Below are 24,784 nucleotides of genomic sequence, written 5' to 3' on the forward strand. Positions count from 1 at the left end.
TACTGCACCTGATTGCATCTGCTAACTTATTTTGACAGGGAAGTCATACTGAGACTATGGTCTCTTTTACAGATGAGCCCTGCATAAATACATCAAGCACTTACAATATACAATACACAAAATTACAAAATGCATGAAGACAAACACACACATAAAAAAAATGTTAAAAAAGGGTTGTTTGTCTGTCCCCATAGGATAACCCTTGCTGGTTCCAGGTAGAACCCTTAATTGTTCCAGGTACAACCCTTTTTGGTTTCAGGTAGAACCCTTTTGGGTTTCATGTAGAAGCCTCTGTGGAAAGCGTTCTACATGGAACACAAAATAGTTCTACCTAGAACAAAAAAGGGTTCTCCTATGGGGACAGCTGAAAAACCCTTAAAGGTCCGAGATAGCACCTATTTTTCTCAGCGTGTAGCCTTAGTATTTTCTCTGATAGGGTGGTGTATAACCTATTCTATGGTTTGGAAGACAACAGTCTCCATATCAACAGTTTCATATCATATGTTATCATATGCTATATATAATAGTCACTCTCCCATATGGATAAGTACCGTAATATCCGGACTATTAAGCGCACCTGAATATAATAAAAAAAAAAAAATTGAACATAAATAAGCCGCACATGTCTATAAGCCGCAGGTGCCTACCGGTACATTGAAACAAATGAACTTTACACAGGCTTTAACGAAACACGGCTTGTAACAAAAATAAATAGGCTTTAACGAAACACGGCTTGTAACAAAAATAAATAGGCTTTAACAAAACACGGCTTGTAACAAAAAATAAAAAATTGCAGTAAGCTTTAGTTGTCTTTTTGCACTGAGTCAATTCCTCACGCTGCTGTTTCCAACGTCTTATCATCGACTCATTAAGACCAAGCTCCCGTGCAGCAGCTCTATTTCCTTTTCCAACAGCCAGATCAATCGCCTTCAACTTGAAAGCTGCATCATATGCATTTCTCCGTGTCTTTGCCATGATGAGGGTGACAAAATGACTACCATAATCAGAATGATGGGAAGTTTGAGAGTGCTTGATTTAATCTAAACAGTAAACAAAAAAGTTGTTTGACCTTAACCCGTTCGGCAATTTCATTGGTCTAATGAAAGCTTCATGCCGCCAAAAAACTGAGCACGTCACAGAATGTGTTTTTTTGGAGAAAAAAAATTTGAAAGCGGGAAAAATCCATATATTAGCCGCGTCATTGTTTAAGCCGCGAGGTTCAAAGCTGGGAAAAAAGTTGCGGCTTATAGTCCGGAATTTACGGTAGTCTGAAAAATATTATCTTGTGTGGGCAACAGTCTCTCCTACAGTCAAGGACATGTCAGGATATAAGAACTCCTCTGTACATTATATTTCCGGCCAAGATGTGGAGTTAATAACTGTGTGTGTATGTGCGTGTGTGCATATGTGAGCATTGTTATGTTCATTGTTATGTTCATGTTTGTGTCTGTGTATAGGACCTACATGCGTGAGAGAGTTGTGTGCCCAGACAAGATGTCCCTTGGATTACATTTTGGAGCCAATGTGTTACTGGACTACAGGTCAAGTGCTTGGGGTTTGGGCATGACCACAAGGTATCATATGATTAGTTAGTGTGATGATTTGGCTATACTTGCTGTGTCATACCAATGCAGCTTTGATGGCTGATGCAGAGCTCTGACAACACTTCCTCTGACATCTTATCTTCCACGTACTGCTCCATCTCCTCTACCAGAGGAGTGCCTCTGGGGACCACAGCAGTTATTCAAAAGCCTGGTGGGAGATTTTCATGAGGAGGTAGGGAGAGAGGATGAGAGAGGATGACTTCCTGCAGACAATGGTAGAATAGAGGTTTGGAGCTCACAGGAGGTTGGTGAAACCTTAGTTGGAGAGGATGGGTGTCACACCAGCCTTCGCTTTGGCTCCCCCTCCTGTCCAGCTCAGGTGTTCAGCGTCGCCGGCATTCTAGCCGCTGCCGAACCTACTGCTGGAAAACGCCCTTCACTCATCAATCCCGGACTTGTCTCGTCATCATTACACACACCTGGTTCCAATCCCCACTCTATCACTGTATATATATAAATCAGGTGTGATTTTTTTGTTGTTGTGGTAAGTATTGTTGGAGCTATGACATATCCAGTATATATATATACTCCCTCTGCCATTTGTCTTTGTTCGTCATTGCAAATGTTACTTGTATTTTTCAGGGGAATCTCTCCTACTATTTCCTGAGTACTTTATGTTTTGCATTTTGGGTTAGCCCTGTGCCTTTTTGTTTATGAAGATATATTTTGAGAACAGCGTTTGGGTTTCGTCTCGCTTTGATCAGTGCTTCTGAACAATGGAAACTGATAGCAAAGAAGTAAAGCATGTACATCACCCTTGTATACACAGGGTCAATGACAAATAAGGATTTCAAAATGGGAGAATTTTTTTGTTTGTTAAAAATGCTAATTAAAGTTCTTCATTAGAGTGTTGTGTGTGTATATATATATATATATATATATATATATATATATATATAATATTTCAACAAGTTTAAGTCACCAATAATTAAATGCATGCATTTTCATTTTGAATCATATTATTTCTCCCATGAATAATGTAATTCGGTGTAACGTTAATGGCTTTTACAAATTATTTGTTTATTTACCAGTATTAACATTCAGCTGTTGATAGATAGTAATACTGCTTTGAAAATCAAAATGGCATCATAATTAATATCATACATTTTGGCTTTTCTACTAACATGAGCTCATTTGTTGATTTTAGAGCCCACAATTTCACACTCGAAAGTGAAAATAGCGGGAAATTTCAAAAGGTTTTTCTGTAAAAGGAGTAAAGATTGTTACTGTATCCTCAGCGTGACAAAACTAAATTATGTAATATGTGAAAAACCTGCATTACACCATCTGACTGTGGCATTGTTTTACCGAATGACATACTGTGAGACTCCACATTGGATTATCCTAAAAGACTGTCTCAGCAACAAAGATGTAATTATTACATACTAAATATAAAATAAGAGGCACCGGCAATCAGTTTTAATCAGCTTTTTTTTTATTGTAAGGTAAATGGAGAAAAGGCACATGGAAAAGGCATATCAGAAGTCAAGATCAATTCATTTTGAAACATTGAAAAGTATAACATTTTGATTGAATAACATTGTTAGCAAAATGTGATGAACTTGGATTGAAAATCGAATTAACAAAATCCTGGTTGGTGTCTTATCCAACTGACAAGACTGAGGATGCTATGAAAGAATGTCACTACCTGTTTATCATTTACTTTATATTTTCTGTTCTCATTTGACTTCTGTTACATGACCTTATAACCATCACTTTAAATTAAGCTACAAAATACCTAATCTGTGGTGTATTCTCCCCATTTTAGCTGGAGCCTTTGAGTTACAACATCGCTTTGAATTGTTCCCAGTCCGGGTTGCATTGTTTTGAGCTGCGATTGGTGGATGGCTCTGGCTCTGAGATGACTGCTTTCACATCAGATATGTAGTAAAAGATCACATTGCTCGTTTCTGGCGACATTAATTAGTTCATTCCCCACCAGATCAAGGACTTGGCCGACGAAAGGTTGGTCATCATACATCACAATAACAAACTTCCCAACTAAATCCTGTGTTTTTTTGTGCAGGCTGCAGTATTGACTTTGAGCTTGTGGTGGCAGGCTCCTCAGATCCTTCTTGATTGAAGTCCACCTCATTTGGACCTTTGCAGTCATGGCACTGAAAACAATGGATACACTCTACAAGAGAGCCAAGGAAATGGTTAGGTATGTGAAGGGTCATCAAATTATAGCAGCAATCTACCTCACCAAGCAAAGTGAGAAGAATAAGAGCACCACATTGAAGCTGCCCAGCAACACCCGTTGGGGTGGTGTTGTCATCATGTTTGACAGTCTCCTGGAGGGGAAGGAGTCTCTCCAAGAAATGGCCATGTCACAGTCAAGAGGATCCTCCTGGATTATGTATTTTGGGAAAGAGTGGTAAGCAGCCTGAAACTCCTGAATCCTATAGCAGTAGTCATTGCACAGATTGAGGGAGACAATGCCATCCTGTCTGATGTTCAGACTCTGCTTGCAGATGTAAGAGAAGGAATCCGTACTGCCCTGCCCACTTCACTGTTGCTCCAAGCAGAGGAAACTGCAGTTCCGAAATACATCAAAAAGTGTGAAGACTTCTGCCTGAAGCCCATACAGTCCGCAGCGTACATGTTGGACCCCAAGTATGCTGGAAAGAGCATCCTGTCTGGTGCAGAGATCAGCAAGGCCTATGGTGCCATCACTACCGTGTCTCGCCACCTTGGCCTGAATGAGGGCAAGGCTCTTGGCAGTCTGACGAAGTACACTTCCAAGCAAGGGCTTTGGGATGGAGATGCAATATGGCAGTCGTGCCAACATATCTCATCAGCCACCTGGTGGAAGGGACTTTGTGGATCTGAGGCCCTTTCCCCTGTTTCCTCCTTCAACCTCCAAATCCCACCAACATCAGCCACCTCAGAGCAAAACTGGTCCTTGTTTGGGAACACACACACCAAAGCACGCAACAGGCTGACCAATACAAGGGTTGAAAAATTGGTGGCCATCCGGGAAAATTTGAGGCTTTTTGAGCCTGACAACGAGCCATCCTCAACAAGGTTGGAAAGTGACAGTGAAGATGAGGCCTCAGAGTCTGATGTTCAAGAGGTGGACATTGAGGAGGTCCAGGGAGAAGACATGGAAGCCTGAGAGGAAGACAAACAAAGCTTTAGTTTCTAGACTATCATTTTACAGATGTATGTTGAAAACGTTTTTGGGAGATGCGATGGATCATTGGGGATCACTCAATATTCCCTTTTGTTGTTCAGTGAAATCACCCCATGTGAAGAGTCAACTCATTTAATTAACGTTCTATTCGTAACTACATTTAAAAATAAATATCTATTGGAAGGATATAATAATTTGCAATTATGTCTACTTATGATAAGGTAAAAAGTGTATGTATCTGTCTCTATATGATATGGTAAATATATCCAATGCAAAAAACATCTACATTTAAATGGAATTAATATTAATTTGCATAAATTCACGTTAATTCCCACGGAAAGTTTCCACCTCTGAATATTCCCCAAAATGTGCAACCCTAATCCTCAACAGTATTTTTATTTATCAATACTGATACCCTCGCAATTACGCCAGAGGAGTTTATTTGATTTTTATTGGGGTTTGACATTTTTGCATATTGATTTTAGTTCTGGACAATTTTGGTACTTCTGAGCTCTATAGCTCCCTAAATTCCCATTATTCATAATGAATACTCTTAAGCTGATAAATAGGGGAAAGTTAAGTCTTATAATCTAGTGTTTTTATGTACATTTTTATAATACTGTAAATATTGTTCACACACCAAAATGGACACATCACGTCATTCTGTGGAGAAACCTAAAATGTCACCCCTCGTTAAAATGACATATGGAAATCACCTACTTTGCATTCAGGCTACAGAGCCCTACATCCATCAATCTCCCTAGGCAGACTTGTTGCCTCCCACAATGTAGCTACTTTGCCTAGGGTCGGGTTTACAAGACTCGTGGCAGCCCAGGGGAGTCAGAGGTGAAACTCAATAAAATAAGAGAACGGGAGACCGTTTTGTGGTGCTCAAACAAAAGTTGTTATTTAATAAATGTTGGGGGAAAGGGGAAGGGGAGAAATACAACTGAAAGGCCTCTCGGGTAATGGGTGGGTCACTCTGTCAGTGTGGCAGCTCCTCGGACCGCCTGTGTTAATGAACAAAACAGAGAGAGAGAGAGCTGCTACCACCTTTCAGCAGAGAACAAAAAAGATGACCATGCATGAAAAGTTAGCCAGAGAATTTAATGAGGAAGAACATGAAATGAAAATGAGAATTCTACAGGTTGAATTGGATATGAAGTTGGAAGAGAGAGGTATGATCCAAAAAAGATACAGTAATGAGACAATTGTGATTACCAGCCATGGTGAACAATATGATATGTACAAAAATAAATGTTTTGTTATTTGGATATTCATGAGTGAGAGTATTTTAATCACCACAAACTACATTTTAAACCAGCCTTGGTTTAGTCACTCATTTAATTTTGCTGCACACTATTTGAATTTTGAACAGAACAAACATTATCAAAGCAAAAATAAGCCATAATGAATGTATTCAATATTTAAATGCATCTCATCTAGTTGAAGTGCTGCAATTTGAAAGCAGCAACTGTGTGCAAGTCCTCGTTGGTCATTGCCTGCCTCAGCCATGGGCACATCTGCTTGATCCTGATCTTCCATTGGAGGATCAGGACAGCAATGCTGCTTCAGGAAGTTGTGCAGCACAGCTGTAGCAATGATCACCTTGCAGCATCTTCTTGGCTTGAAATTAAGTGTATTGTGTAAACACTGGATTAGATTTTTCCATACTCCAAAAATACGCTCGACCATCCCTCTCATGCGGATATGAGCTTGGTTGTATCTTTGCTGCTCAGCTGTTGTGGGATTTATGTATGGAGTGAATAAAAAGTTACTCTGACCATTTCCACTGTCACCAAGTAGCACCACTATGTTGTCCTCTCTGAAACTGAAATCCTTGAATTGTGAGTTGCACCTTTCCAACAGCAACAATGTTTGAAAACTCAAAATTAGGAGTGCATACACCCTGAACATTGATGGAAAAACAGCTCTTGCAGTTCCTGTACTCCTCAGCATCAGGAGTTGATGGACACTTGATGGGAACATGACATCCATCTATACAGCCAATCACTCCTGGGAAGTGCCCATATTCATAGAATTGCGCTTTATAGTTGGCTTGGCCAGCAGCATCAGGAAACTTGATGTAAAGACTCCTCAGTTCACAAATGGCCCTGCAGATTTGTGAACTATTCTACACACAGTTGCTTCACTGGCACCACACAAATCACCAGTTTCACGATTAAAGATTCCAGATGCCAAAAACCTCAAAGTGATCAGAACCTGGAGATAATTGGGTAAAGGCCTTCCTCTTTGAGACAGAGAGGAAAGTCATTGCTCTAGCAAAGATATTATCTCCAATGCATTCTCTTTGTACATACAAAAGCGGTCTCAAAAAGCTATTTCATCAAAGTCATTTAATGGATTATTCCTATTCACAAGTACTCGTCTGTCTGGCTTCTGTAGTGCATGTCGGTCTTCATTTAGATATTCCAAATAGTCTATGCTCCCTCACAAACAGTACTAAGCAGAAGTTAAACTTGCCTCTTTGAAGGATTCGTTTAAGCTTACATTTTTTTATTTTAAGATAAGTCTGTGCAAGTCGCTTTGACTGGGACTAGGCTTAAGCCTTGTCTGTGAAACCGGCCCAAAGAGCTGTTCAACTATTTAGTCTCCCACTTTCACAACCTGATAAAATTGATTATTTTTTACTGCAAAATGTGGAAAGGAACGATCACTCACCCCGTCTACGATCACTCACCCCGTCTACTTTTCACCGACAGCTCCCACACACGTCCTCGCCTGCTCCAAGTTGGGATCGGTGAATTGGGCGGTGCCAAACTGGAGGCTGCCTTTCCCTCCTCTGCAAAGAGAAGTGGAAAACATTTCTCCAGGGGAGTTCTCTTCATCTCGGTCGGTGCCGGGTGGAGTCGAGGGGGATCGGCTGGTGCCTCCACAGAGTCTGCAGAGGTGGGCAGGAAAGCGGCGGCACAGGCTGGTACGACGCTTCTACGTTGGGGAACCGTTCTCCTTTTCCCCGAAACTGTTCTCCTAGGGGCTGTGGCCCATCAGCTCCAGAATCTCTGGAAAATCAGGAAGTCCCAGCCCACTAGGACATCTACTGGCAATTTCTCTACTACCCTGGCTACAATCACAAAGCTACCTTGAGGGGTTTGCACTTCCATGCGGCAGGTGGGGTAACTTTTCGTGTCTCCATGTATACAACCCACTGTTATGGGCAGCTCCAGGCCAGGTGTCCCTTCTGGCCACAGGTGTAACACCCTCTCTGGTCCCTGCAAATTAGTGGCCATCATCTCAAGGGTGATCTGGGTTCAGTAAAAGGAGGCCATCTTGAAGCGGGGTTCAAATAGGCGTCTCCCTTTCTACCACGCATTGGTTCGGCCTTGACTTCAGGCATACTGGGCTCTGGCCTACTGCTTCACAACATCTCTACAGTAACCTGGTGATTTTCTAATCAAGTGACCAGGGCATCAACTGACGGGGGGTTGCTCTGGGCAGCATGGCGTTTAGCGTCGGTGGGGAAGCCCCGGATACATTTGTCCATTACCAGTTGATCTATTGCTGATGGCCCGTCCCCCGTGGTAAGCCAACTCCGAGTTAGTCTAACCAGCTCGGCTATTTGAGGTCTTACCGGGGCGTGGCCATCATAGGCCCAGGAGTGGAACCGTTGGGCCCGGGTTGGTAGGTTCTGCCCATAATGAGCCATGATGACAATTTTCAGAGCAGGATAGTTGTCGGCATCCGCCGACGTCCGCTAGTGCCCTCTGGGCTTCTCCAGTCAGAAAGTGGGCCACTTTGCCAGCCCAGTCCTCCTTGGGCCATCGCTCTCTCTCTGCGGTGTGCTCAAAAACCTATAGATAAGCTTCAATGTCATCTTCAGCAGTAAGCTTGGTGAGGACCATGCCTGGTTCCGTCATTCAGTCGGACCATAGCTTGGCTAAACTGTGTGACGGCCTCCTGAAGGGCAAGGAGGCTTTGGGCTTGCTGCGTTTGGGCTTGCACCAGCTGAGTTCAGAACATGGGATTGTTATACCCACATTCTCCACCTGTGGCAGCCCAGGGGAGTCATAGGTGAAACTCACAATAAAATAAAACAGCGGGAGACCGTTTTGCGGTGCTCAAAAGTTGTTCTTTAATAAAGTTTGGGGGGAAGAAATAAGCCAGACTACGGTTTGCCACTGCACATGGGGACAAAGATTGTACTTTTTGGAGAAATGTCCTCTGGTCTGATGAAACAAAATAGATCTGTTGGTCATAATGACCATCATTATGTTTGGAGGAAAAAGGGGGAGGCTTGCAAGCCGAAGAACACCATCCCAACCGTGAAGCATGGGGGTGGCAGCATCATGTTGTGGGGGTGCTTTCCTGCAGGAGGGATTGGTGCACTTCACAAAATAGATGGCATCATGAGGAAAGAAAATGATGTGGATATATTGAAGCAACATCTCAAGACGTCAGTCAGGAAGTTAAAGCTTGGTCGCAAATGGGTCTTCCAAATGGAGAATGACCCCAAGCATACTTCCAAAGTTGTGGCAAAATGGCTTAAGGACCACAAAGTCAAGGTATTGGAGTGGCCATCACAAAGCCCTGACCTCAATCCTATAGAAGAATTTGTGGGCAGAACTGAAAAAGTGTATGCGAGCAAGGAGGCCTACAAACCTGACTCAGTTACACCAGCTCTGTCAGGAGGAATGGGCCAAAATTCACCCAACTTATTGTGGGAAGCTTGTGGAAGGCTACCCGAAACGTTTGACCCAAGTTAAACAATTTAAAGGCAATGCTACCAAATACTAATTGAGTGCATGTCAACTTCTGACTCACTGGGAATGTAAAGAAATAAACACATCTGAAATAAATCATTCTCTCTACTATTTTTCTGACATTTCACATTCTTAATAAAAGTGATGAGCCTAACTGACCTAAAACAGGGAATTCTTACAAGGATTAAATGTCAGGAATTGTGAAAAACTGAGTTTAAATGTATTTGGCTAAGGTGTATGTAAACTTCCGACTTCAACTATAAATATATATAACACAGGTCTGTGACCCAAACAAAGAGCGAGGTCTAACCTCTAATAAATATACGGGACGAGACCCGTAATAACAAGTCCACACTAACACGAAAGCCGATACAACAGAGCACAGGTACTCACAAGACCAACTGACATGGATCAATAATCAATCAGGACAATGGGGAACAGAGGGTACATATATATATACATACTAATCAGGGAATGGGAACCAGGTGTGCGTAATGAAACAAGACAGTCCGGGGTTGGTGGTAATGATCCAGGTCAGCGACGCCTAGAAGGCCGGTGACGTAGACCTCTGGTGCTGGTGAACAGAATGAGCAGCAGTTCCAGGGGAATCCGTGACAGTTGTACAATTTGTAGTTTAGGCAAATGAATTGTGCTACTATTAGATATTAATTATGTTCTGGCCCACCAACTATTAGCTCGAATAAAAATTTGGGCTGAGGCCGAACCTATTTGACAAACCCTGTGCTAAGCATTCAACATATAACAAGTACTTTTGGGTGTCAGGGAAAATGTATGGAGTAAAAAGTACACTATTTTCTTCAGGAATGTAGTGAAGTTAAAGTAAAAGTTGTTAAAAGTAAAGTACAGTACAGATATCCAAAAAAACTACATAAGTAGTACTTTAAAGTAGGAAACCCAGTAGATAATAATTATGCAACAAATTTGTCTGTTTAATTCCACCAGTCTCTGTGCCATGACTCATCAGGTTCCCTCGCTCTACTCAGCAGAGGAAAGAAAACACCCAGGTGAAATGTGATTCTATCCAGCCCTATGTTATCAGAGTAGCTTTTATGAAAATGTGTGTGAGCGAGAGAAAGGGCAAAAAGAGTTAGAGAGGTGGGGTGAAATGTTTTCTTTCGCTCTCCATGTGGTCAGAAGAGCTTTGTGGGATGTGTTAGAGCCATGTGCAGTGGAACTCCACCCAGACAATTCAGACCATTGGGCTTTTACACCAGCCAAGGTCACAGACTTAAGCTGGTAGCTGGAGCACGTAAGCAGCAGCCATATTAATGGTTGCACTATAATCCACTGAGAGCTTTGCCATTTGAAAATAATAAATGAACCTTAATATGAGCGTTTTCCATGTTTTCCCAGCAGTGTAAATGATTTGTGTTGTGAGAAAGGTCAAATAAGTAAGCACACTTACTGAGCCAAAAACTAAGATGGATTATGTAAAACAATCATCTATAAATGTACTGTTTTATCAGTAAATGTAGCATATGATCAAATGTTACCAGGTAATGGTAGTGACAATTACTTGATGCACTTTAAATTATCTTCTTTTGATGTCTGTTTAAATGATAAAATCCTTCTTTATCCTATCAATATATTGTGTCACCATGATACCAATCAGAATGAGTTTTTCTGCACAAAAGGTCTTTATTACAGACAGAAATACTCCTCAGTTTAATCAGCTGTCTGAGTGGCTGGTCTCAGATGATCCTGCAGGTGAAGAAGCTGGATGTGGAGGTCCTGAGCTGTTGTGGTTATATGTGGTCTGCGGTTGTGAGGCCAGTTGGACGTACTGTCAAATTCTATAAAAGGATGTTGGAGGCGGCTTATGGTAGAGCTCTAGTGGACATTCCTGCCGTCAGCATGCCAATTGCACACTCCCTCAAAACTTGAGACATCTGTGGCATGACAAAACTACACATTTTAGAGTAGCATTTTATTCTCCCCAGTACAAGGTGTAATGATTTTTAAAAAGTCTTTATTTTAACTTAGGCAAGTCAGTTAAGAACAAATTCTTATTTTACAATGATGGCATAGCCTGGACAAACCCTCCCCTAACGGCACCGGCCAATCACGGCCAGTTGTGATATAGCCTGGGATTGAACCAGAATCTGTAGTGACACCTCTAACACTGAGATGCAGTGCCTTAGACCACTGCGCCACTCGGGAGCCCATACTGTTTAATTTGCTTCTTGATATGCCACACCTGTCAGGTGGATGGATTTTCTTAGAAAAGGAGAAATGCTCACTAACAGGGATGTAAACATTTGAAAGAAATAAGCTTTTTGTGCATATCGAACATTTCTGGGATCTTTTATTTCAGCTCATGAAACATGGGACCAACACTTTACATGTTGCGTTTATATTTTTGTTCAGTATAGATCCCCTACATACTGGACTTGACGAGAATAAAAAAAGTTAGAAGCATAAATATCATACCCTGAAGAGGGGTATGATATTTGTGCGTTTGTAACTTTCTCACTCATTATTATTCACGATTCATTCAGGACTATCCATAATCATGGTACATGTAGCATCCACACTAATAAAAGTGACTCCAAAACAAACAAAAAATGCATCCAACAAATTTGATGTAATCATTGCATGCTACGAATATGGGACCAAATACTAAACTTTTGATTACTTTAATGCACATAAGTGAATTTGTCCCAATACTTTTGGTCCCCTAAAATGGGTGGATTAGTACGTACACAAAGTGCGGTAATTTCTAAACGATTCACCAGAAATGGATGAAAATACCCTCACATTAAAGCTGATAGTCTGCACTTTAACCCCACAGTCATTATAGCATCAGTGCTGGAGTACAGAGCCAAAATAAACAAAGAAATGTCATTGTCCCAATACTTTTGGAGCTCACTATGTATTTTTTCTTAACTGACAAATAAAATCAACCAATCAATCATGATCGTGACAAAGACTGTTTACGTGCCATTTTTTGCTTGTGACAGAATCCCTAGCTCTCCTCGGCTCTGCCATGTGTAGTGCCTCTTATCTACAATTGATTAAAGTGACATTTAATGTTTGCTGGGAAGGCTACAGGCATGACCCTCGGCTGTGGTAAATATGAACACCGCATCACTAACAGGAGGAGAGAAGTAGCCTTGAGCTATTCAGTGAAGAGCCCTGTACATAATGAAGTGGTCATGCTACACTGATTGTTATTCTATAAAGCATTCAGAAACTGCATGTTCACTTGCAATTCTCTAGTGAGGATGCTGTTCTATCTCCCTGATACATTATATATATTTTTTTTACCTTTATTTAACTAGGCATGTCAGTTATGAACAAATTCTTATTTACAATGACGGCCTACCCCAGCCAAACCCAGACGACACTGGGCCAATTGTGCGCCGCCCTATGGGACTCCCAATCACGGCCGGATGTGATATAGCCTGGATTCAAACCAGGGACGGTAGTTACGCCTATTGCACTGAAATGCAGTGCCTTAGACTGCTGAGAGCCCTAACTAAATGTAGATTAAGTTGGTGGTTAATTAAGTGCCTTTGCAGGATAAGTGACCATATAGAATCAATGTGAATCTACATCCTCTCATTGGATGTGCTCTGCCTCTGAATTTTCTATCTCTCCTTCACATAATTTACTGTGAGGGAATGACTTTGCCAAAAGACTCCCAAAGCCTTAATTTCATTAAGTTCTTGTTCTGGGTAGGAAAAGATAGTGGGATGCAAGCCCACAGGCATGTCCTAGCTTTCCAGACCTTGGCCTCATTTAAGCATAATGACCCTGCCATGAGAGTTCTCTGGCCTGCTGCCCTGATGATGGGGAGACAACATCCCCATCAAGTTCCTGCTGGGTGAGATGAGGCTGAAAGTGATGTGTGAAGGCTGAGGATGCTGGGTGATTGGTGTGTGAAGGGATATGTTAGGTGTGGTAGGGTATCTAACTTGACCCATTACGCCCCGCTTTAAAGGACCTGTTTGAAGCCAGCGGGAGAGAAAGATGAAAGTGGGAACACAGAGCGGGCACCATCTGACGTGTGTCACTCTTTGTCCAACAAAATGGAACAAAATACAAATCAATGAGGAGGGAAAAAACACAAACACAGAAGATTATAAATGTATTTGTAATGATAATCACCATGAAAAAGGGAACACTGATGATGACGGTGATTGTATCAACATGTACAACTGGGTCAAGTATTGATTTTGAAATTATATGGAAATGTGCTTGCCATGGTGATGCTGCAGCCGTGTCAGAAGACTGTTGCCATGACATGAGAAATGTGCTTAAATATACAAAATACATGTTAAATGTACATTAGCTGTATGTAAAATAACTACTTTTTACTTGAGGGCACAATATACTATTATTGTGAACAAAGAGAAGAATTAGGTCTGGTGTTTATGTTCAAACAAGGACGAAATTGTGGTTTAGATATTTGGGGAGGACAATAGACGCATTTCCTGCAATTCTACAAAGTTTTACATTACTTTTAATGCCTCTTGATGGGTATATGGAGGGGTATTTTGAAAACACAGTATAAGTGGCAGGATAAGTGGGGATAAGTCATCACCATCATTAATGAAGGTATTTCAAGGAAAATATTAAGAATACACAAAATATGAAGACTGAGTTGAACTATTATGCACACATGCATATTTATATTAAGAGACAAAAGTTAAAAACTGCATTTTATTATAGTTGGAGTTCGCTTACCTTATGCCCGCTTACCTTAGCCGTAAGTTGATTCCCCATGAAACCAAATATCAACAGTGGAAAAAGAGTGTTTGGCAATCAAATGGGCTCTGGAGTCCTTGAAATATTATGTTCTGGGCTGCAAGTTTGTACTGACGACAGATCACGCTCCCCTTACCTGGATGAAGTAGAATAAGGACACTAACGCCCGAATCACCCGGTGGTTCCTCAGCCTCCAGCCTTGCCACTATCGGATCATCCACTGTTCATGTTCTAAACATGGTAATGCTGATACCATGTCTCGTATACATGCCATGTTTTCTTCGACCGGGGGGGAAGTTATGTAGCGGTTTCAGGGGTTGTGTGGTGGATGAATGTTATGTGCCTGCGAGTTTTTATTTTATTTTTGGCTGCCAGGACCACGGACAGCATTGTGAAGTATTCCCCAGAGGCAGGACCATGGACAGCTCAGGGGAAACTTCTAGACTGCAGCAGAACAGCCACACCTGTCTCCAGTTGTAATCTGACCAAAACTGCAGACAGGTGAAACCAATCAGTTTTTTTGACCCCGCAGTTTTCTTTCTTTGTCTTTTTTTGACCCCGGCAGGTGAAGGAGTAGGTTGAAATTGGAAAAACCACGTTTTTGACAAGAAAATGTGGTAGCTAACTAACCAGCCTGTTAACTGTTTACAAATAAATTAGTGAATGTGCTAGAAAGCTAAACAGTTACATAGTTAAGGCTCATTTTAAAAGTCGGATCAACTTATCCTTTGAGGCTTTAAAACGTATTCTTACCCTATGATTTTGAACATTAAAATAAACTGGGAAATGTACATGGCAGGCATTGTTGTCACCTTAGCTTGATACATAACTTCTGAGGTGTAGGAAGCACTAACATCACCACCAATCAGCTAACACCACCGCACACAGTGGTGGAAAAAGTACCCAATTGTCAAACTTGAGTAAAAGTAAAGATACCTTTATAGAAAATGACTCAAGTAAAAGTGAAAGTCACCCAGTAAAATACTATTTGAGTAAAAGTCTAAAAGTATTTGGTTTTAGATATACTTAAGTATCAAAAGTAAAACTATAAATCATTTCAAATTATTTATATTAAGCAAACCAGAAAACACAATTTTCTTGTTTCTTTAATTTACAGATAGCCGGGGTCCCACTCCAACACTCCAACATCATTTACAAACAAAGCATGTGTGTTTAGTGAGTCCACCAGATCAGAGGTAGTAGGTATGACCATGGATGTTCTCTTGATAAGTACGTGAAGTGGACCATTTTCCTGTCAAAATGTAACAAGTACTTTTGGGTGTCAGGGAAAATGTATGGTGTAGAAAGTAAATTATTTTCTTTAGGAATGTAATGAAGTAAAAGTTGTCAAAAATATAAATAGTAAAGTACAGATACCCCAAAAAACAACTATTTTTACTTAAGTACTGTACTTTACACCACTGACTTGCACACACACCCGCCATTACTATGACAACTAGCATAGCCTTATCAGCAAATGACTGCTGTCTGAACACACAAATCTGATTTGTTCACTTATAACTTGCTGTTTGGACAGACTGTAGTCCAAAATGGATTTGAAAAACTGATTTGAGCATTAAGGCCTGCAAGGCTTAAATAGTGCACAGTATCGATCTTCCATTTCTCAAAAATATATATTTTTTTCAAATGTCAAAAGGTTATCTACACCATATTATTTGTTTCGCCGTCTCACTCCTTGCTCTCCAATTCTGCCCACTCGTTTTCCCAGGAGTGGGTCCTTCACTAAACTGTCAGCTGAAAGGTCACATTCAAAAAGGAAAGAGATGGAAAAAATAAGATTGAGACCCTGCCACTCATGTCTAGATGAAAACATTGTATCTGACCTTTACCAGGAAACCAGTATTCAAGTGAGCCATCAGACTGTGTGTGGTTGGGCGGGGACCTACATGAAGGGGGTGAGAGAGAGGGGGATAGGTATATAGGCACAGCTGGGCAAAAATAAAGGTAACAAAAAAACTTTTGGCAAGCCTAAAGACTATTATTTGTGCAATACAATAGTGTTTTAGTACTATATCTCTTGACATAAACCTTCAAGCTGCATACTGGACTCTATTCCAACTAAACTACTGAAAGAGCTGCTTCCTGTGCTTGGCCCTCCTATGTTGAACATAATAAACGGCTCTCTATCCACCGGATGTGTACCAAACTCACTAAAAGTGGCAGTAATAAAGCCTCTCTTGAAAAAGCCAAACCATGACCCAGAAAATATAAAAAAAACTATTGGCCTATATCGAATCTTCCATTCCTCTCAGAAGTTTTTGAAAAAGCTGTTGCGCAGCAACTCACTGCCTTCCTGAAGACAAACAATGTATACGAAACGCTTCAGTCTGGTTTTAGACCCCATCGTAGCACTGAGACTGCACTTGTGAAGGTGGTAAATGACCTTTTAATGGTGTCAGACCGAGGCTCTGCATCTGTCCTCGTGCTCCTAGATCTTAGTGCTGCTTTTGATACCATCGATCACCACATTCTTTTGGAGAGATTGGAAACCCAAATTGGTCTACACGGACAAGTTCTGGCCTGGTTTAGATCTTATCTGTCGGAAAGATATCAGTTTGTCTCTGTGAATGATTTGTCCTCTGACAAATCAACTGTAAATTTCGGTGTTCCTCAAGGTTCTGTTTTAGGACCACTATTGTTTTCACTATATATTTTACCTCTTGGGGATGTCATTCGAAAAACATAATGTTAAATTTCACTGCTATGTGGATGACACACAGCTGTACATTTCAATGAAACATGGTGAAGCCCCAAAATTGCCCTCGCTAGAAGCCTGTGTTTCAGACATAAGGAAGTGGATGGTTGCAAACTTTCTACTTTTAAACTCGGACAAAACAGAGATGCTTGTTCTAGGTCCCAAGAAAGAAAGAGATCTTCTGTTAAATCTGACAATTAATCTTGATGGTTGTACAGTCGTCTCAAATAAAACTGTGAAGGACCTCGGCGTTACTCTGGACCCTGATTTCTCTTTTGAAGACCATATCAAGACTGTTTCAAGGACAGCTTTTTTCCATCTACGTAACATTGAAAAAATCAGAAACTTTCTGTCCAAAAATGATGCAGAAAAATTCATCCATGCTTTTGTTACTTCTAGATTGGACTACTGCAATGCTCTACTTTCCGGCTACCCGGATAAAGCACTAAATAAACTTCAGTTAGTGCTAAATACGGCTGCTAGAATCCTGACTAGAACCAAAAATTTGTATCATATTACTCCAGTGCTAGCCTCCCTACACTGGCTTCCTGTTAAGGCAAGGGCTGATTTCAAGGTTTTACTGCTAACCTACAAAGCATTACATGGGCTTGCTCCTACCTATCTTTGCGATTTTGTCCTGCCGTACATACCTACACGTACGCTACGGTCACAAGACGCAGGCCTCCTAATTGTCCCTAGAATTTCTAAGCAAACAGCTGGAGGCAGGGCTTTCTCCTATAGAGCTTCATTTTTATGGAATGGTCTGCCTACCCATGTGAGAGATGCAGACTCGGTCTCAACCTTTAAGTCTTTACTGAAGACTCATCTCTTCAGTGGGTCCTATGATTGAGTGTAGTCTGGCCCAGGAGTGTGAAGGTGAACGGAAAGGCTCTGGAGCAACGAACCGCCCTTGCTGTCTCTGCCTGGCTGGTTCCCCTCTCTCCACTGGGATTCTCTGCCTCTAACCCTATTACAGGGGCTGAGTCACTGGCTTATTGGTGTTCTTCCATGCTGTCCCTAGGAGGGGTGCGTCACTTGAGTGGGTTGAGTCACTGACGTGGTCGTCCTGTCTGGGTTGGCGCCCCCCCTTGGGTTGTGCCGTGGCGGAGATCTTTGTGGGCTATACTCGGCCTTGTCTCAGGATGGTAAGTTGGTGGTTGAAGATATCCCTCTAGTGGTGTGGGGGCTGTTCTTTGGCAAAGTGGGTGGGGTTATATCCTTCCTGTTTGGCCCTGTCCGGGGGTATCATCGGATGGGGCCACAGTGTCTCCTGACCCCTCCTGTCTCAGCCTCCAGTATTTATGCTGCAGTAGTTTATGTGTCGGGGGGCTAGGGTCAGTCTGTTATATCTGGAGTATTTCTCCTGTCTTATCCGGTGTCCTGTGTGAATTTAAGTATGCTCTCTCTAATTCTCTCTTTCTCTCTTTCTTTCTCTCTCTCGGAGGACCTGAGCCCAAGGACCATGCCTCAGGACTACCGGACATGATGACTCCTTGCTGTCCCCAGTCCACCTGGCCGTGCTGCTGCTCCAGTTTCAACTGTTCTGCCTGCGGCTATGGAACCCTGACCTGTTCACCGGACGTGCTACCTGTCCCAGACCTGCTGTTTTCAACTCTCTAGAGACAGCAGGAGCGGTAGAGATACTCTCAATGATCGGCTATGAAAAGCTAACTGACATTTACTCTTGAGGTGCTGACTTGTTGCACCCTCGACAACTACTGTGATTATTATTATTTGACAATCCTGGTCATTTATGAACATTTCAACATCTTGGCCATGTTCTGTTATAATCTCCACCCGGCACAGCCAGAAGAGGACTGGCCACCCCTCATAGCCTGGTTCACTCTCTAGGTTTCTTCCTGGGTTTTGGCCTTTCTAGGGAGTTTTTCCTAGCCACCGTGCTTCTACACCTGCATTGCTTGCTGTTTGGGGTTTTAGGCTGGGTTTCTGTACAGCACTTTGAGATATCAGCTGATGTAAGAAGGGCTATATAAATAAATTTGATTTGAATTGAATACATGAGGCTTCAATCTAAGCACTCACATTTTTATTGTTTATAAAAACTGCAGATTAGAAAAATGCAGTTGCGGTAAATACATTACACAGCATTTTCACTGTCATGGATTGTAACAACTAGGACTATCTCTGGATGTTAAGCTGTTGCATTTTATAGAAGAAATTGAAGGAAAAAAATATACGCTTACACATATGAAGCCAGACGTAAAAAACTGCCAAACAGAATAGTAGTTTTTCACTACACACGAACACCCACAGTTGTCACCACTTTATGCATCTTCAATTTTACTTGGAGTATATATGCTGGACACAACTTTAAATGCTGCTTTTCAAAAACACCTCAGTTCTTAAAAAGTACTCCATGTTTTTACACAGTATCACCATTTCTACAGAGAGAGGACAACAAAATGATTCAGGTGCAATATGCAGAAATTGCTCTGCCATTTCCTGGTTGTTAAAATGAGAATAGTTTGCCTAATTTGAGTTTATGTGAAAAAACAAGCATCTAAACCGCTGTGAAATATCTTTTCAATAACCAAAAATGTTGTATTTTCAGATGTTTGAAGCTGGTGTACAAAACCGAAAGCAAAAGACGCAAAAACAAAACTTAAGAACGGGAAGCATGGAAGTAGCGGACCTAAAACATATCTACCACTTCTTTAGACTTGCTTCCAATGACAATATACAACTATAAAACTCACATCTATAAAACTAAAATTTCTATGTGAATTTGGTCGAGTCGCCCAAAAAGTTACATATTGCAGCTTTGAGAGTGCTGCGTAGCTGTGATCTAGTCTGCATGTATATGAAAACTGCACAAAGTAGCTACTACCAGTAGTATGGCAAATGTGAGCAAGATATTTAAGACCGCTTTACAGATCGCTGTCCAGCTTAAACATCCAAATTAAATCATAGGTGTTCTGGCAGTGTGCAGGTAAGGGTTACGACCCTCCAAGTACCTCCTACCCTCTCTTCCGTGCCCCTGCCTATCTATCTTACTCTGGACACATTCACAGCGAGAGCAGCTGTGGAGGTGGATGGATGATCTTCTCAGTTAGATTCCTCCACTACAGCCCCAGACACCACTTCACTGCTGTCCTGCACCCCAAGATTCAGATCTTCACCTGGGAGACACATGGAGAGAGGTGTCACACTCAGATAGGGAAAGAGTCACACACACACTTTGAATTGGGGTAATAGAATATCATGCCAGGTTATCCTACCTGCAGTCTGGTCCTGTGTGGTCTGAAGAGGTGTGTGTTTGTAGGGCTGTATCCCACTTGGGACCTCAGCAGAGTTGGGATCCTTAGGGGGCCAGCGGAGTTCCCCACTCTCCACATTGCCCCCATCAGAGGGCTCCACCACAATAGAAGGAAGTCTCTTGGACAGCTTGGGATTCCGCTCATGGGTATCTGGGAAAATCTGGACACAAGAAGTATTACAATTTAGTAATTTAGCAGACACTCTTATTCAGAGCGACTTACAGTTAGTGCATTAATCTTAAGATAGCTAGGTGAGACGACCACATCAAATAAAATTGTATTTGCCACATGCGCCGAATACAACAGGCGTAGACCTTACCGTGAAATCCTTACTTACAAGCCCTTAACCAACAATGCAGTTAAGAAAATAGAGTTAAGAAAATACTTACTAAATCAACTTAAGTAATAAATAAAAAGTAACACAATAAAATAACAATAAACGGGGGTCCAGGTTAGTCAAGGAATTTGTAAATTTAGGTAGGGGTAAAGTGGCTATGCATAGATAATAAACAGTGAGTAGCAGCAGCAGCAGTGTAATAACGGGGGGGGGGGGGGGGGTGTCAATGCAAATAGTCCGGGTGGCCAATTGATTAATGGTTCAGCAGTCTTATGGCTTGGGGGTAGAAGCTGTATCTCAGTATGGTGTATTTACTCTTTATTAGGGTGTTTTACCCTTTTTAATAGGGATTTGAGATCCTTGCAATGAGAGCTCATACAGCATTTTACAAGAAAGATCCAAAATTAAAGGCACATTTGTAATTGTTTCATTGGTAGGATGTCAATTAATCTCTTGGTTGAGTGACTGGTGAATTGATGGATGGATGGATTGAGGCAATAGTAGACTCACCTGAAAGGATATGCCCTGATCCCCTGACACAGCTCCAGCTACAGTGAAGTCCTCCATCACAGGTTCCTGTGTGTTAATCACCTCAGTCATCCTATGAACAACAAGGCAATACCATTGTTGTACACACTTTCATGTAAATAAACGGATGTGGTTTATGTCTACCTATAATACATTCACATAGTGCTACTCACTGATACTCAAGAAATCCAATGTAATACTTTTATAATCTCCCCTCTTGTTTGCTCTCTCCTCCCTCCCTCCCTCGCTCAGCTCTTGCTTATTTTTTGACAACCTTGATCAGAGAGACATGTGAAGTGCAAAGCCAGCCTGTGGTCCAACGAGACAGCCAATCATTGCCCTTGAAGTTGAAACTAACTACAGGGTACTGTACTTAGTCTTATATGCAAATAGGCATAAAGAAACCTGGTACTTCAAAAACAACAAATTCACAAAATATTAAGACTGTGTAGAAGAAACTTATCTGAACCAGGGAATTTTTTAACAGAGTTTTCATGAGAACGTAAGCAGCATACTAAATGGATATCATGATGTCTAAACCCTGTTTTCATCACTGTTGAAGACTCACTCTTACTCATTATTTATGTATGCAGTTGTCCTTGAAATCTGATGTAGTGCTAGAGCAACAGCTGGCACAGGGAAACGGAGCAGACGCAGGCCATCTAATATAAAGGCATTCATGAAGTGCCACTGCCAACTCAACAGAATCAACAGAACATATTTAAACAGACAGACCTTGCTACACTCGGAGTCCAAGATATTCTGGTGAGCATTAGTTCATAAATTACCCCACTCAGTCAGTTGGATTGACAGCTATGGTTTCCATGGATACATGAGGAGATGTAATCTCTGTGTGATTGTCTGAGTATCACTCTTGGCAGTGTGGAAAAGGAAAGCTGATTTGGGTGTTTTCATTTATGCATTATAGCAATTACTGATGATTACTACTCGTAACCTGGATGTGTTTTTTTATTTTTATTCCTCGTACTGTGGTACATTTGTAAGACAATTGCTCCTTTATTCCTACTCAAAAGCACATCTTGTCCCTTGACGGAATTCCAGTGGTCACTTTGTGTCTTGACCTCTTGGCCATCCTAGGTCAAAGGGAAAGGCTTCTCTTACTCATTACCAGTTGTGAAGTCAACTTTACCATGGTTCAATGTGATTGTGAAAGCTTGGGTAGGCCAATACAAACACACCTACCTAATTATGGCATGAGTGTGAAACTGTGAATCACATCCTGTGAAAATGAAATACCACAGCATGATGTAACTAGGAGGAAGGGTGTGTGTGCAGGATGAACGCAGATGAAAAGAATGTCATCAAGGTGCATCCAACTATTCAAAAGCAAAGTCTGCATTACATTCCAACCCAATAAAGTGCTAATCCTGTCACTCAGACACAGGCTCAAAAACAGTTGGTGTTAGTTATATTTGTCCTATTTGAGGCCCAAGCAATATTGTTTAGCTGGAGTGACTGATAAAATGCACTCACTTATATCCAATCCTTTCATATTAGTGAGGCCTAAGAAATAAAACATAGGAAAGGAGGCGGGTCTGGTATTGAGATACACCCACGTCCTTATGACACAATATGGTTGCAATAATGCAGCTCTCTCCAAAATTAAGACCCACATTGATAACTCGGTGATCTATCAGTAGTAAACTGTTGAATACTACATTTGTGAACTCTATTCTCTATTATTATTGGATATTTTAGTTTGTCCTAAACCATTTGTTGTTAAACACAAACTTTTTACAGGCTATTAACTGTAACTGTGCGCACCTTAATAATCATGCCTACCTGTTTGGAGCGTTTATAAACGTATTATGTCCTTTCAAGCTGAGTTGAGGTAGGCTAGATGTCCAGTGAAAACACGGCAAACAATATATTTCTTCAGAATGGGTTTTCTTTCAGAACAGTGATAGAAATCCGGTAGACAAGTGTCCGTATAAACCGTGACGTACCCAATGAAGTTTCCCACGCACGCGAGTGCTGGAGCATGCGCACTTTCGCAGTCGGTCGAGTCGACTTCACAACACAGCCTACTTCAAATCAAAATAAAATAAAATTGTATTAGTCGCATACACATATTTAGCAGATGTTATTGCGGGTGTAGCGAAATGCTTGTACTGAGACAACGGGTAGGATAGAAAGAGCAGAGCAATTGATTATTCTGCCAAATGTATTACCCAAGACTGTACACTATGACTATATGCAAAATGATGTACTGAGTACTTAGAGCCATGAATGCTGATTGGCTGACAAATTCATGAAAACACGAATGTGTTTTTTGTTGTTGTCTTAATCTAAGGTTTGACATAAGGTTAGCAGTGTGGTTAAGGTTCGTGTTACAGTTAGGTAATAAATCACATTTTAAGAAGATAAATTGTAGAAATGTGGGATTTAGCTAAAGTTATGACTTTCTGGCTGTGATCACTACAAACCAGGTTTCCAACCTTTTTATGTGAGTAAAGTAGCCTACATGTTGGATAAAACAGTAATGACAGGCCTGATGGCAGAACTTTTTTGGTAAACTTTCCAAATGTCGACAAAACTAAATTTGCTAGACAAAGGAAACCCTTTTATGTGCAAATATTGATATAATAACTATCATATGGAAGTAAACTTGGAGTCATGCAATGACATGTACTGTGGTCCTCCCACTACAACTCATCTGGAAGCATGCAGTTTATTAGGCTATAGATGAAATCAATTATGTTCATTCACAGGTTGGTGCTCCTTTCCAATAAATATTGAAGGTCTTATTCTGGTGACATGATCATCAATGCTTGGCTGTCTTTTGTCAAATAAAAATGATGTCGCTCTTTTGTCCATAACAATCTCATCATGTAGGCTATACATGCGCTCTAGCCCAGGGAATCACAAACTCGGTCCTGGGCCCCCGGTGCACATTTTTGTTTTTTGCCCTAGCACAACACAGCTGATTCAAATAAATCATCATCAAGCTTTGATTATTTGAACCAGCTGTGTAGTGCTAGGGCAAAAACAAAAACGTGCATCCAGGGAGGGCCCCAGGACCGAGTTTGGGAAACCCTGCTCTAACCAATAGTGCCAGTATCTGCGGGTGTTGGCTAGAGCGCACATGCCAATACCAGAGTGGGCACACACTGCTGTACATAACGTAAATTGTTTTTGTGAGAAAACCATCAGTACAGTTGAAAATATGACGGAAACCCGTTTGACTTTAGGTTTTTTTTGGTACATGGGAATTTAACTGCAAAGGGTATTTGTTTATTTGAAATATGTCATGACGCACAGCCTTTTATCTGCAACAAGTCAATTTGATGAAAATACACTTCTGGTGGGAAATGCGCATATTGTTTTTATGTGGATTTTAGAATATTCGCATGAAAATCTGTTGCCAATTTGATAGAAATCTAGTTAGTGACGACCATAAAACATTTGTAGCCTATAGCCTAAAGAATGCGCCATGTCAACCTAGCCTGCTACATGTCGACCATGCCTCCACAACAGAACACCTGCGCCACTAGCTGTTTCCAATACCCTGTCCAGTACTCTGTACATTTCTTTGTGGACATTTAAAAAGTTTGCATAGAAAATTGATGCGACAATTGCCTGCCATGGTGCGTTTCCATTGAACTGTCTTGTGTTGAGAAAAAACACTGGATATACAGTGAGGGAAAAAAGTATTTGATCCCCTGCTGATTTTGTACTTTTGCCAACTGACAAAGAAATGATCAGTCTATAA

The 24,784-nt window shown here is 41.3% G+C and overlaps 1 protein-coding gene across 1 annotated transcript; it reads right to left on the reverse strand.

Annotated features, from left to right (window-relative positions):
- Positions 1-19,680: 19,680 nt before the first annotated feature.
- si:ch73-49p17.1 (protein LBH) lies at positions 19,681-23,045 on the reverse strand. The gene is made up of 4 exons (XM_014190863.3): positions 22,855-23,045; positions 21,034-21,124; positions 20,148-20,346; positions 19,681-20,048 (listed from the first exon to the last, which is right to left on the reverse strand). The coding sequence occupies exons 2-4, from the start codon at positions 21,121-21,123 to the stop codon at positions 19,975-19,977; spliced, it is 363 nt and encodes a 120-aa protein (XP_014046338.1). The 5' UTR covers position 21,124; positions 22,855-23,045; the 3' UTR covers positions 19,681-19,974.
- Between the last annotated feature and the right edge of the window lie 1,739 nt (positions 23,046-24,784).

Source organism: Salmo salar, chromosome 01 (assembly GCF_965601325.2).
Source record: "Salmo salar chromosome 01, fSalSal1, whole genome shotgun sequence".
In the NCBI taxonomy this organism is placed as follows: domain Eukaryota; kingdom Metazoa; phylum Chordata; class Actinopteri; order Salmoniformes; family Salmonidae; genus Salmo; species Salmo salar.